A 12,352-nucleotide genomic window follows, 5' to 3' on the forward strand; every position below is an offset into this window, starting at 1 on the left:
AACTGTCCCTGTCAGCTGGCCCCCAACCCCGCCCCCCAGGACCCCCGGCCCTACCGGACACCAGCTCCATCCAGCCCCAATATCCCCCCCACCCCCAGTACCCAGCAACCTCCATGGCCACAGCACATTCCTTTGCCCGTCTCCTGCCCAGCCGATGCATGGCACTGGCATGGCTCTCCCGGCCCCCCTCTCCTCCCCCAGTGCATTGGCCCCTGGGGGACACATCCCCCCCAGGAGCACGGACAGGAGCTGGCCTGGCAGCGGCTCTTTCCCCCCTCCTGCCCCAGCAAAGAGCTGCAGCGGCATTAGAGGGTTTAGGAAATAAGAGGATTGAGGGAGAGCGACTCAGAAAGGGCTTTTGCCGAGGAAAAAGCATCTGGGAACAAACCGGACACAGCTGCTGGGAGCAGCCAGGACAGAACGAGGGGAAAGCAAGGCCGAAGCCCCCCCGGCCGCTGGGCCCTGCTGCCACGCAACCCCCCAGGCTCAGGCGGCCACGAGTGCTGGTGACCCCCATGACCCGGCGTCACAGCCCAGCGCCCCTTCGCCCCTGAAAGCAGAGGGCCCTGGGGAGCTGCTGCCCCGGCCTGGTGCCCCCAGTTCAAGGAGAGGGTCAGAGGGGAGCCGTGAGGATGATGAACGGGTTAGAAAACCTGCCCTGCAGCGAGACTCAGAGAGCACAACCCATGGAGCTTAACCCAACGCTCCCCTTCCTGGTGTCCCCGTCCCCCCCGCGTCCTTCCCCCAAGCGCCCATGGCAGTAACATGCCCTTTGCCCCTCCGTGCTGTACACCCTGCTTGTGCCTTATAACACCCCCCCCCCGGTAAATCAAGGCAGGGACCCTCACGTACACTGATCAGTGCCCAGCACAGCAGAGCCGCTAGGCGCTATTGTTATACCAGCCCGGTGCTGACTGGCACAGCTCCCACCCCCAGGGTGAGGCCCCCCTCACACGCCAGAGCAGTGCTCACACCTCCCTCCCTCCTTCCTTCCAAGAGCCACATGGCCCTCTGTGCCAGGAGTGAGACGGCTTCGTGAACCTGGCTGGGGGCTGCTGGCCGGGGGCTCAGGCCCAACAGGGAGACCGGGAACCGGGCTGCTGGCTCAGGCCCGGGGGGGGAGAAAGCAGGAACCCGGCCATGGGGCTGCTGGCCGGGGGCTCAGGCCCAACGGGGGAGACACCGGGAACCCGGCCATAGGGCTGCTGGCCAGGGGCTCAGGCCCGGTGGTGGGGGGGGGGGGGAGACACCAGGAACTCAGACATGGGGCTGCTGGCCGGGGGCTCAGGCCCAGCGGGGAGACAGGGGGAACCCGGCCATAGGGCTGCTGGACGGGGGAGACAGCGGGAACCCGGCCGTGGGCTCAGGCCCAACGGGGGAGACAGGGGGAACCCGGCCATGGGGCTGCTGGCCGGGGCTCAGGCCCAACGGGGGAGACACCGGGAACCCGGCCATGGGGCTGCTGGCCGGGGGAGACAGCGGGAAGCTGGTCGCAGGGCTGCTGGCCGGGGGCTAAGGCCCAGCCGAGGCAGAGGCACCCCTGGTCCAGTGCTGAAAAGAGGCAGGTCGAGGCCAGACCTTCCACCATTCCATTTATTCCCGGCAAGCCCTTCCCAGCCCCAGTACAAGTGAACGGCTCTACCCGACCGGCCCCCACAGGCTCCGTCTGCTGCAAGACGTCCCCATCCACGCGGCGAGACTAGCCCAGCTCTGCCTTGGGCATTGCGCCCTGCCCGCTCCAAGGGGGCTCCCCCTACTCCAGCCCCAGTGGATCACAGTCCTGTTTGGGAACTCGCTGGCACATGGCTACAAATCTCCCCCCTCCAGCCCCTACACCCCTGTCCTCCTTCGTGCCCCCAGTGCTACAGGCCGCTGTGACCCACTCCAAGGAGACCCCATAGCAGTGCCAGAGGCCCCCCACTCGTCTGCCCACCGGCCAGCGCTCAGAGAAGGCAGCTGTGGCCGGCGTCTGTGTTGCCCTGGGAGGTCTGCTCCCTGGTTGGCACCGGAGGGGAGCTCTGGGGTAACGCGGCGTCCCTCTCTGCCATCGCCCAGACAAGCGGGAAATCGAAGGGCAGATTTTCCGAGCGGGCACCCAGCCTCACTGCACAGCAGCCACCCCTAGACAGCACACGGCACTGGGAGTACAAAGCCAGAGCTGCAAAGACCCAGGGGCAGGTTGAAAACCCAGGGACTCTCCAGCTCTGTCTGAGCCGCACCCCTGGGACAGAGGCTCTGCCAACGGTGCTGTGGGTGAACGGGCAGAGGCTTTGGCTGGTGTTTGTTCCTGGTGCGAGGTGCAGGCTCCGCCGGGCTGCTGCAGCCCCCGCCACATGTGGCACCACCTGGCCGCGTTGAGCTGCGCGTCACCTCCTGAAACGCCTGCCAGCATTAGGCCCAGCTTCACTGCTGCTGCGGGAGCACAGATGTGGAGAAGGGAGCCTCTGTGGGTACAGCCCGAGCAGCTACGTGACAGAACCTTGTGCCCACCCACAGCCCGTGACTTGAGAGACAAGCCCTGCTCTCCCGACGGGCTCAGACCCTGGATCCCCGGCAGGCTCCCCCACAGAGAGCTGCCCGGTCAGGATCCAGCAGTTCAGCCAGTCAGCAGAGCAGCTGTTTGACACCTCTACCCTGGGCCCCCAGCACGGAGCCTGACCCCCAGCCCCTGCGGGGTTGGATCTAGGGTGCTGGCCCCTCCCAGGGACTCAGAGAAACGAGCTAGCGCTAGAGGCTTGCTGCCACCCCCATGGGACCCAGAGCGCACAGGACTATGCGGATCTGGCTTCCCACCCACTCTGCCCTGGTGCAAGCAGTGGTGCAGGGCAGGGGTGAATCAGGCCTGGCTCCTCCGGCAGCCACCCAGCTCCCCGCAGAGGCTGAGGCAGGCTCCCTGCTCAGCCCGAGGCCTGCAGCTTGCTCAGCCCGTCGGCATACTGGAATTCGGGCCCGTTGGCGTAGTCGTACATGTCCAGAGCCACCTCGCAGCTCTCCCTCACCACCCGCTCCCCATCCTGGGCGAAGGCCCGCAGCGTCTCCAGGCAGGACGCCTTGGCGATGGAGCCCAGCGCCTCCGCACACTCATGCCGCACCATGGGGTTCTCCGCCGCGCTCTCCAGTGCCGCCGTCAGCTGGGGCACGCAGGCCTCGTGCTGCATCTGGCCTAGGACGAAGCCAATCTCGTGGCGGAAGAGGGCGCTGCCGCACACCAGGCCTGGGGAGGAGGGGGGGGAGGGTTGGAGCAGGCAGAGCGAGGAGGTAGCCCAAAGCACTCTGGGATGTTGGGCCCCACCCTCCCCACACATCTAAAGGGAGGGACCCCCCCACTGCTCTGCTGCGACTGCTCTTGGGCCGGCAGGGAGCAAGTTGCTGGGGGCTCAGCCGCTCGGGGGTTAATAGCAGCAGGTGCAGCCTGGCCCCTCGGCTGCAGCCTGGGGGGGATGAGTGGGGTCAGCCAGGGTCCGCCTCCACCCGACCCACCAGACGCCCTGTTGGCCACGGAGACTCAGCGGCCCTGTAAGGGTCCCTCCGGGCAGGGCTGAGGCACCAGGGCTGGGGGTGAGAGGAGGCGCTTGCCCTGATCCGTAGCTCTCTGCCCGACACAAGCCTGGGCCCTCTGCGCTCAGCAGCACCCATCCAGCAGGAAGGCAGAGGACCCCATTGGGGCAGGGAAAGGGACACTGAGCCCTGACAGACTTTGCAGTGGGGCTGGATCTCACTCCAGAAGGGCCCCCACAGTCCTGCTTATCCCTAACCGGGTCAGACCTGCCTGGGGGCCAGAACCGGCCTGGCCCCATGGGGTTCTCAGGCTCTGTGGGTCGGTCCCTCCCAAGGGGCTGGATCCACAGAACCACCCACAGCACTGGAGCCGCTGCTCGACCGCAGCCGGTCTGGGGAGACCGGTCCCCTCTGGTGCGGGCAGCAGGATGCCCAGAGAGGGCAGATGGAACCGGCCAGCTCAGAGAACTGGGCTGGTCCAGGGGGCTCCGGGCTCAGCTGGGGGGGCCCTCCCCCTAGAGCAGTGGTTCTCAGTAAGGACCAGCCCAACGCGGGAAGGGCACGGGGTCCCCACACACACTGGGAGCCCCTGCTCTGGCCTGCCCCAGGGAGGGGGCAGAGCACGAGCGGCTGGTCCCCTTTCAGGGAGTCGAGATTCCACATTTCGGTGGCGATTCCTGGGGAGGGGGTTTGGCCCTGCCGAGGGCAGCAGGGCGGAGGCTCTGCTGTCTGCCTGCCCCCCACCCTGCGTCTCTGGATTCCAGCGGCACCGGGCCAGTCCCTTGCCATGGAGGATCCTGAACTCGGACATGACACCCCGGAGGGTTCCTGGAGGAGTGTGGGGGGGACACGCCGTGGGCTCTCCCACCCAGCAGGCACGGGACGGGGCATGCACGTGGCAAAGGCTCCAGTGGAGCCAAGTCCCGGGGGTAAGTGTATTACAAAGCATGGGGGGAGACGGGGGGGATGTCTGCTCGTCCCATCCCTGGCCCAGGCTCGGGGGGGAGGGAGGGGTGCTGCTGAGACCGTGCCCCGTGCTTGGGTAGGTGAGGCAGGACCTAGAGTGACCCCTGGTGGAGGGTGCTGGGAATAGCAGGGATACAACCCAGCCAGGGAGCCCAGCTGCTCAGGCAAGGATGGGTCCCAGGGGCAGCACTGCAGTGGGGCCCCCCACTGGGGATCTCCGGACTCAGCTTGGGCCAGGGGAGATGGCGAGGAGAAGCCACAGCATCGGCGGTTGTCTCACCATCAGCCAGCGCCAGCGCCGCAGCCTCACCCCCCACGTTCCTCAGGGCGAACATGGCGCGGTACCGATCGAACAGCGGGCGCGACTCATCCAGCAGGGTCTCCCGCAGCTTGGCGACGTCCTTCTCCTCGTCAGGGGGAGCCGGGTCCACAGACAGGTAGGGGCTGGTGCCAGGTGCTTCCTTGTTCTTCTGCAGCCATTCGAGCCTCTTGACCGCCAGCTGGCAGGTCTCGGCTACCTGCAGAATGGGACAGAGACACCTTCACTGGGATCCCTTGGGGAGAGCAGAGTCCCACCGGCCAGACAGCAGCGTCTAGTGGTCAGAGCATGGGACTGGGAGTCACAGCTCCTGGCTCCAGTCCCAGCTCTGCCACCAATGCACTGCGACACCACCACCGAGTCACGTCAACCTCTGCGACTCAGTTTCCCCATTGGCACAACAGGGCTTGTACCCAGTTCTGTCACGCCTCACCCGAAAAGAGCGATGGACCGGCCAATAGTCAGACATGCAGCTCTGACATTGCACTGCCACGGGGTCCGGCTGCCCAGTGAGGTTTACAGGGGCAGGAAACTTTCTGTGCAGGGTGACTGGGCCTCCTGGGGTATAAATAACCCCCTTACAGGGACCAGTTCAGTTCCTGGTCAGAGGAATCCCAAGGGCAGCAGACGCACCAGGTATCAAATGGGGCTACACAGACTGGGGCAGCATGGGGAAACGTGGCACCGCCAGCAGCACTAGGGCTGTTATCTGCATGAGAAAAAACTCACAAGACAAGAGGTGTGTCTGCCCATCAGCATAATACCCCCAACAACTGCCCTACTCGCTGCCACCCGGGGGTCCCTGCATCAGTGCCAGGGTTACAGCAGAACCTGCAGGTCCCAGCGGAGATCAGGCTCCACTGGGCCAGGAGCTGACCAGACAAATAGGAAGAGAGTCTCTGCCCTGGAGGGCTCAGTCTCACCAGACCAACATGAGAGGGGAAACTGAGGCACGGAGCAGGGAACGGATTTACCCAAGGTCACTCAGCAGGTAAGTGGCAGGGCTGGGAATAGAGCCCAGATCTCTGCAGTCCCGGTGCGGAGCTCTGCCCACTGGCCCAGGCTGCCAGGTGGTATGATCAATGCTGATGGCTGTGTGTCAAAGTGGGGGGTTTTCTTGGTTTTTCTGTGTTTTCCAGTGGGTTGCATGCAGAGGGAGTGGGACTCAGTGTCCCCGGGTGTTACTGGTTTAACGAGGGGAGGGGAGAGGGAGTTTGTTGGTACATAGGACCGGAGAGGGAACTTGGGACCCTGGCCGATGGCCTGGAGGATGGAGACCCCAGCGACTGGTGACCCAGAGACCCAGCTCAGGAGTCACAGCTGGTTCTGGCCAGTGGGAGGACAATGGGCTGCGAAGAGAAGAGAGGACCCTGGTGGCCTGACCAGCTGGTTCCAGCCAGAGGAGAGCTGAGAGGAGAGAAGACCCAGGCCTTCCTGTTTACGAGCCTGTTTACCTGGAGAGAAGACAATAGACAGAGGCGGGGCTTGGGGCTGGGAATATCGGAGGCCCAGCTGGGAAGCAGGGGGGTCTGGGCTGGAGAGGGGGAGCAGGCAGAGCCCACCTGGCTGCAGGGAGACTGGGATGTGCTGGGCTGAGGGAGGCCAGGCCTGAGGCCCTGAGAGTTTCCTGTGCTGGGTTCAACTCTCAATAACCCCTCCTGTCTTATGCTGGCTGAGAGTCACTCCGGTCTAGAGAACAAGGTTGCATCAACCCCTTCGGGGGTGAGGAGGCCCAGGGGGTCCAGAACAAGTGGACTCTCTGAGGGGGCCCATGGCAGAGACAGACGTGCTGAGGCTCAGAGAGGTGCGGCTCCAGGAGGTGGAGGGGCCTGACCCCGAGAGAGAGTGGCCCCCCGAGAAGGGCTGTCTCACTGAAAGGGGCACCCCCCACTGACTGCACAGGGCCACGAGTGGGCACGATCTGAGAGTCCGTGACAGGCTGCCCTTGGCAGGGGAACGCAGGGAAAGCTTTACCTCGATCACCGGGTCTTCCGAATAACGTCTCAGAACATCCAGCACCTGGGGATTCCCGATCGCTCCCAAAGCTTCCCCTGGAACACAGACCGAAGGCACCGGTGCCAGTGAACAAGCTGGAAGCTCCCATACTGCTGCCATCACCTTTAATGAGGCCTTGCCCCTCGCCTGGGGGGACACAGCCCTGCCACACGCCTGGCTGCGGCGCTTCTAAAGAGTGAGAGCCGAGCTACGAAAAGCGGGAGGGAAACGCAGCATGTGGCACCGGGGCAGAGGGCAGGGACAAGCTGGCATTTTGCAGGGACGGGAAGCAGCTTCAGCCTGGCGTTGAGGAGACGTCCGCAACATCTCACCCCAGTGAGTTTAGCATCGGCCCCCGGAGCTCGGATTCAATGTACAAGCAGCAACACGTGGGGTCTGCTCCAGCATCCTGGGAGCTCCATCGGGGGGGGGCTGTAGAGGGGAGTTAGGAACCACTTTGCTCCTCACATCGCCAGCCACTGCATGGGGGGAGCCAGCAATGTGGAGTGGAGCACTGGCTCTGCCCCCTGAGGTGCCAGCCAGCACAGGGCTGGAAATAAGACACACCAGGAACAAGCCACAATTCCATCCATCCCTGCCCTGCCCAGCCACGTCAGCCCCTGGCTCGGGCTGGACTGGCAAGGGCCTCTGTGCCAGTGGGACCGGGACAGGCTCCCGCTCAAGCGCTGAGCTCTCGTACCTGCTTCGTGGCGCACCATGGGCTCCTGGCTGGCGTCCTGCAGTACCCGGACCAGGCAGGGGATGGCACGCTCATCCTGCATCTGCCCCAGGCAGTACGCCAGCTCGTGTTTCAGAAGGGCAGACTCATCCCCAAAAGCCTGGCTGATCCAGTCGATGGCAGCACGGCCGCCCACATTGCGCAGGGTGAAGAGGGCTCGGAAACGAGCCTTCAGGGGCTGCATCGTGTCCACCAGCGTCCGGCCGATGGCCTCCACTTCCTCCTCAGTCACCATGGCGCCTGGGTGGGGAGAACCGAGGGTCTCCAGCTAGAGGCAGCTTCTCCTACTCTACAGCCAGCAGCTCCCACAAACCAGGCACTGCAAGAACCTGGGCATGAGAAAGAGAGGTCAGGTCCCCGATACTCCAGGGTAGAGCAAACTCCACGGTCACGTTTTAACTCATTCACTAACAGGATTGAAAATTCCAGTGTGGACAGGACACAACGGCTTGTTGCTAGTCATGTTTTACCCTAGTTTGTGTCCGGGGGACTTTCTGTAGCATCCTCTCTGCAATCACGTTGGTTAACATGTGTTAAAGCCCAACCCCAAATTCAAGAGTAGACCTAGGACGTTTGGAGACACCTGACAGCAGGTGCCAGTCTGGGAGCTAAGGCAGAAAGCAAAGGTGTAGACCCGCAGCAAGTATAAATACAAGGTAGCTGTTGTCCTCATCTCCGCAGGTGAGATTCACGGTTTGGTTCACGGGGAGGCTTGCAGGGAAATCAGAAGGGGAACTTATTACACAGCTCGGGGAGGAGAGATTTTTTTCATACCCAGGCAGAGCGCCAGGCACGGCTCAGCACTGCTCCAGCCACAGACACTTAGGCCTTGTCTTCCCTACCAACGCCGCATTTTTAAAAACCTGGCCTCTGCTGGCGACAGGGGGCCAGAATTTCCAAAGAAGTCAGGGCCAGTTATTCTAGTGCTCCCTGTCCATCTCCGGAGCCTGAAGTTCAGCTCCCAGGTAGGCCCCCGGCCTGTGGAGCCCTTTAGATACCCTGGCCCTGCGTGTCCACACTCGAATTTACAATCCTGCTCGTGAAAAGGGAAGCGCACACACAGCCCGGGCCCACGGGGGAAGGCCGCGGAGAGGAAAGATGCTCTCTGGCTCTGGGAATGATGCCTGCCCCCTACGGCACCTTCCAGCCGGGCACCCCAAAGCGCTTTACAACCGCGCAGCCTCGCGCCCTCCCCGGGGCACAGAGCTGAGCCCCTGGAGCCCAGCTAGCGAGCGGATGCGTTTGCTCCGGGGTCACTGGCTCCATCCCCACATGGGGGGTGCAGGCCGGGCTGCCCCAGTGGCCTGCGCTGGGATTCGGTTGGCAGCAGGAGCCCAATGAACCCCCCCCGTGTTCACCAGCTCCTGGTCAGCAAACAGCCCCTGCGTCTCTCCCCCCTTTCCCAGGCCAGGGAAGGGCTGCAGGGCCCAAGGGCTGACAGGGGGCCAGGCAGGAACCTGTTTTGCGGCCCCCCCCCCGCTCCCACGTGCTCCCAGCAGGGCCAGGGAGCAGCCCACACGCAAACGCGGCTGGCTCGGGCCCCACGCGTGGCGGCTCCGCGCACGTGGGACGCTCCTGGAGTTCGCTGGCGATCAAGCGGGTCAAGCGGAGCGGGGGGGGGGGGGCAGGAGACCCGGTTTCTGGGCCGGAGCCGGGGGACCCTCAGCCTGGCCCTGCGGCTCCCAGGTCCCAAAGCCGGACGCTAGCGCGGCCCAGCTGCCCCGCGGTCCGGTCCGGGGACCGAACCTGCCACCTCCGGGCAGAGCTCCGCTCCCCGCCATGCAGCCGCCTCTGGGGGGGAGCCGGGCAGGCTCGGGGCCCCGCACTCACCCGCCGGCTCCGGGCGCAGCCATCGCTCCACTGCCCCGCCCCCACCCCGCGGATCGTACCACTCCCGACTCGTGCGGGGGGAGCCGGGCGCAGCCATCGCTCCACTGCCCCGCCCCCACCCCGCGGATCGTACCACTCCCGACTTGTGCGGGGGGAGCCGGGCGCAGCCATCGCTCCACTGCCCCGCCCGGGCGGATCGTACCACTCCCGACTCGCGCGGGGGGAGCCGGGCGCAGCCATCGCTCCACTGCCCCGCCCCCACCCCGCGGATCGTACCACTCCCGACTTGTGCGGGGGGAGCCGGGCGCAGCCATCGCTCCACTGCCCCGCCCGGGCGGATCGTACCACTCCCGACTCGTGCGGGGGGAGCCGGGCGCAGCCATCGCTCCACTGCCCCGCCCCCACCCCGCGGATCGTACCACTCCCGACTTGTGCGGGGGGAGCCGGGCGCAGCCATCGCTCCACTGCCCCGCCCGGGCGGATCGTACCACTCCCGACTCGCGCGGGGGGAGCCGGGCGCAGCCATCGCTCCACTGCCCCGCCCCCAGCCCGCCCGGGCGGATCGTACCACTCCCGACTCGCGCGGGGGGAGCCGCCTCTCCCCAGCAGCGCCCCGGGCAGGAGGCGGCCCTGACCCCGGGATACCGGCCGGGGGAGGGGGGGGCAGCCGGGTCCGCCCCCTCGCCGCCGCGCCGCTGCAGTGGAGGAGCCGGGCGGTCGCACGTGGCCTGTGGGCGGAGCAGGCTGCAGCCCGCCCGGAGCCTGAGACTGGCGGGGGCGGTGCCCCTGCGCCCCCCAGCTGCCCCCCCCCGGCCAGCCCCGCCTGGGTGTGGGGAGCAGCTGGGCTCCCGCTCCCGGGACTGGCCCTGGGGGGCACCGCCCCGCCCCGGCCGGCTGCGGGCTGGGCAGCGCTGATCCCGGGACTCCGGGAGCTGGGGCTGGCCGAGCGGCCCCCAATGTCCCGGGCAAGTCACTGGAGCTGCCAACGCCGAAGGAGGGAATTCAGCTTTAAACAACGTGGGTCTCCCTGCCAGCTGCGGGGCGGGGGTCGCTCTTATCATGGGGGGAGCTGTCACTGCATCCCTCCCCAACCCCTCCCTTAGCCCACTCCTGCACCCCAGTCTCCTTTAGCTCCCTCTCTGCACCCCCATATCCCACTGCACCCCTGTATGTTTGTGTCCCCCCTGCACCCCTATAGCCCCCTGCACCCCCATATCCCACTGCACCCCTGTATGTCTGTGTCCCCCCTGCACCCCTATAGCCCCCTGCACCCCCATATCCCACTGCACCCCTGTATGTCTGTGTCCCCCTGCACCCCTATAGCCCCCTGCACCCCCATATCCCACTGCACCCCTGTATGTCTGTGTCCCCCCTGCACCTCCACATTCCTCCCGCACCCCCATATCCCACTGCACCCTCACATTCCCTCCTGCCTTCAGCAATCTCCTGTCACCACCCCCCGCCCCCTTTCCTCTCTACATTTTCCTGCCCAGCTCCCTAACCATGGAGGGAGAAGATGACTATCTTCCCTAAGGGCAGCCTGGCTTCAGTCCCATTGGAAATGATGGAAGTTCCCTGCAATTGGAACAGGGAAATGGCAGCCATCTTAACTGAGGGCAGGCTGTGGCTCTGGGCCTGCTGAAAGTAAAGGGAACTAAATGCATAATTCATGGAGTTTGGCTGAGGAAATCAGGGGATCATGAGAAACTTAAAATATTCCGACCTTCACAGTGATATTGCGGGAGCTGGTAGCTCTGAGCTCGTCTGGGTGATTTCTTTGCCCTTGGCACGGCTAAACTGTTGGCCAAACCTATGTCCTGATTTTTCATCTGTAATCCAAACAGAAACAGTTTTATTACAAACAAATAACCAATAAGAAGTAGCCTGTGAGCTCTGCGGGGCAGGACTTCTCTGTTACTGTCTGTACACCACTCAGCACAGTCAATCCCTGATCCGGATCAGGGCCTGGGAGCACTGCTGGATCAAGGCCAAAGACGATCCAGGGCTCTCGGCATACTCTGCGTAGCATACCCCCTGTGCACACTGCCATAGCAGCCAGTTTCAGAGTTAAGACTAATGGGGTAGTGCAAACGTCCCCAAACCGTGGGGCGTACCCCCCTACGGGGGTGTGGAGGAACATTCACGGGAGCGGGGCAGGGAGGGAGCTCCACCCAGCCCTGCTCCAAGCCTTGGCCTCTGACCGCGGCTCCGCTCCTGGCCTCAGCCCTACCCCCAGCTAGGGTTGCCAGGTGTCCAGTTTTCGAATTCCCGGTCGAAAAGGGATCCTGGCGGCTCCTGTCAGCACTGCCAACTGGGCTGCTAAAAGTGCGATCAGCGGTGCAGCAGGGGCCCGGGGCTAAGGCAGGTTCCCTGGCTCCGTGTGGCTCCCAGAAGTGGCTGGCAGGTCCCTGCAGCCCCTGGGCGCATGGGCAGCACCGCATGCTGCCCCTGCCCTGAGTGCCAGCCTCACAGCTCCCATTGGCCAGGAACTGAGCCCAATGGGAGCTGCAGGGGTGGAGCCTGCGGAATCTCCATGGCCTCCCATGCGCCATGGGGCTGCAGGGACCTGCCAGCCGCTTCCTCGGCGCTGCGGTAAGTGCCACTGGGCCTCTGTCACAGAGTCCCCGGGCGATGCTCTGGAACTGCTCCCCACAAAGCCAGTCAGGACTTTGGGGAGCCTCCTCTCCCTTGGAGTAGCCTGTCTGCAGGGCAAGAAGCTCACATGGCTTCACCTTCCTGGGTCTCTCCTTGGAGCATTCAGCATCCTCTGCCCCTCCGTGCGCTTCCCACAGCGAGTCCGCCCCAGGCGGGGTCCTGGGGAAGCCAGAGGGTCCTGCACCCCCACTTTGCAGTTTATTCGATGACAGGAACAGGGTCTAACACAGAGCTTGTAGGTACAGAGAACTGGACCCCTCGGCTGGGTCCATTCTGGGGGGCAGTGAGCCAGATCCCCACATCTGCACTTCACTCCTCGTCCCCAGCCAGCTCCAGACTGAAACCCCCTC

The 12,352-nt window shown here is 64.8% G+C and overlaps 1 protein-coding gene across 2 annotated transcripts; it reads right to left on the reverse strand.

Annotated features, from left to right (window-relative positions):
* Window positions 1-1,579: 1,579 nt before the first annotated feature.
* DOHH (deoxyhypusine hydroxylase) lies at window positions 1,580-11,165 on the reverse strand. Of its 2 annotated transcripts, none has more exons than XM_044999115.1 (5): window positions 11,071-11,165; window positions 7,479-7,846; window positions 6,758-6,834; window positions 4,745-4,982; window positions 1,580-3,214 (listed from the first exon to the last, which is right to left on the reverse strand). In XM_044999115.1, exons 2-5 carry the CDS (start codon window positions 7,750-7,752, stop codon window positions 2,898-2,900), a joined length of 906 nt encoding a protein of 301 aa, XP_044855050.1. In that variant the 5' UTR covers window positions 7,753-7,846; window positions 11,071-11,165; the 3' UTR covers window positions 1,580-2,897. The 2 variants fall into 2 exon arrangements, with proteins under 2 accessions (XP_044855050.1, XP_044855049.1); XM_044999114.1 differs by lacking the exon at window positions 11,071-11,165 and adding an exon at window positions 9,348-9,498.
* Between the last annotated feature and the right edge of the window lie 1,187 nt (window positions 11,166-12,352).

Source organism: Mauremys mutica, chromosome 24 (genome assembly GCF_020497125.1).
Source record: "Mauremys mutica isolate MM-2020 ecotype Southern chromosome 24, ASM2049712v1, whole genome shotgun sequence".
In the NCBI taxonomy this organism is placed as follows: Eukaryota; Metazoa; Chordata; order Testudines; family Geoemydidae; genus Mauremys; species Mauremys mutica.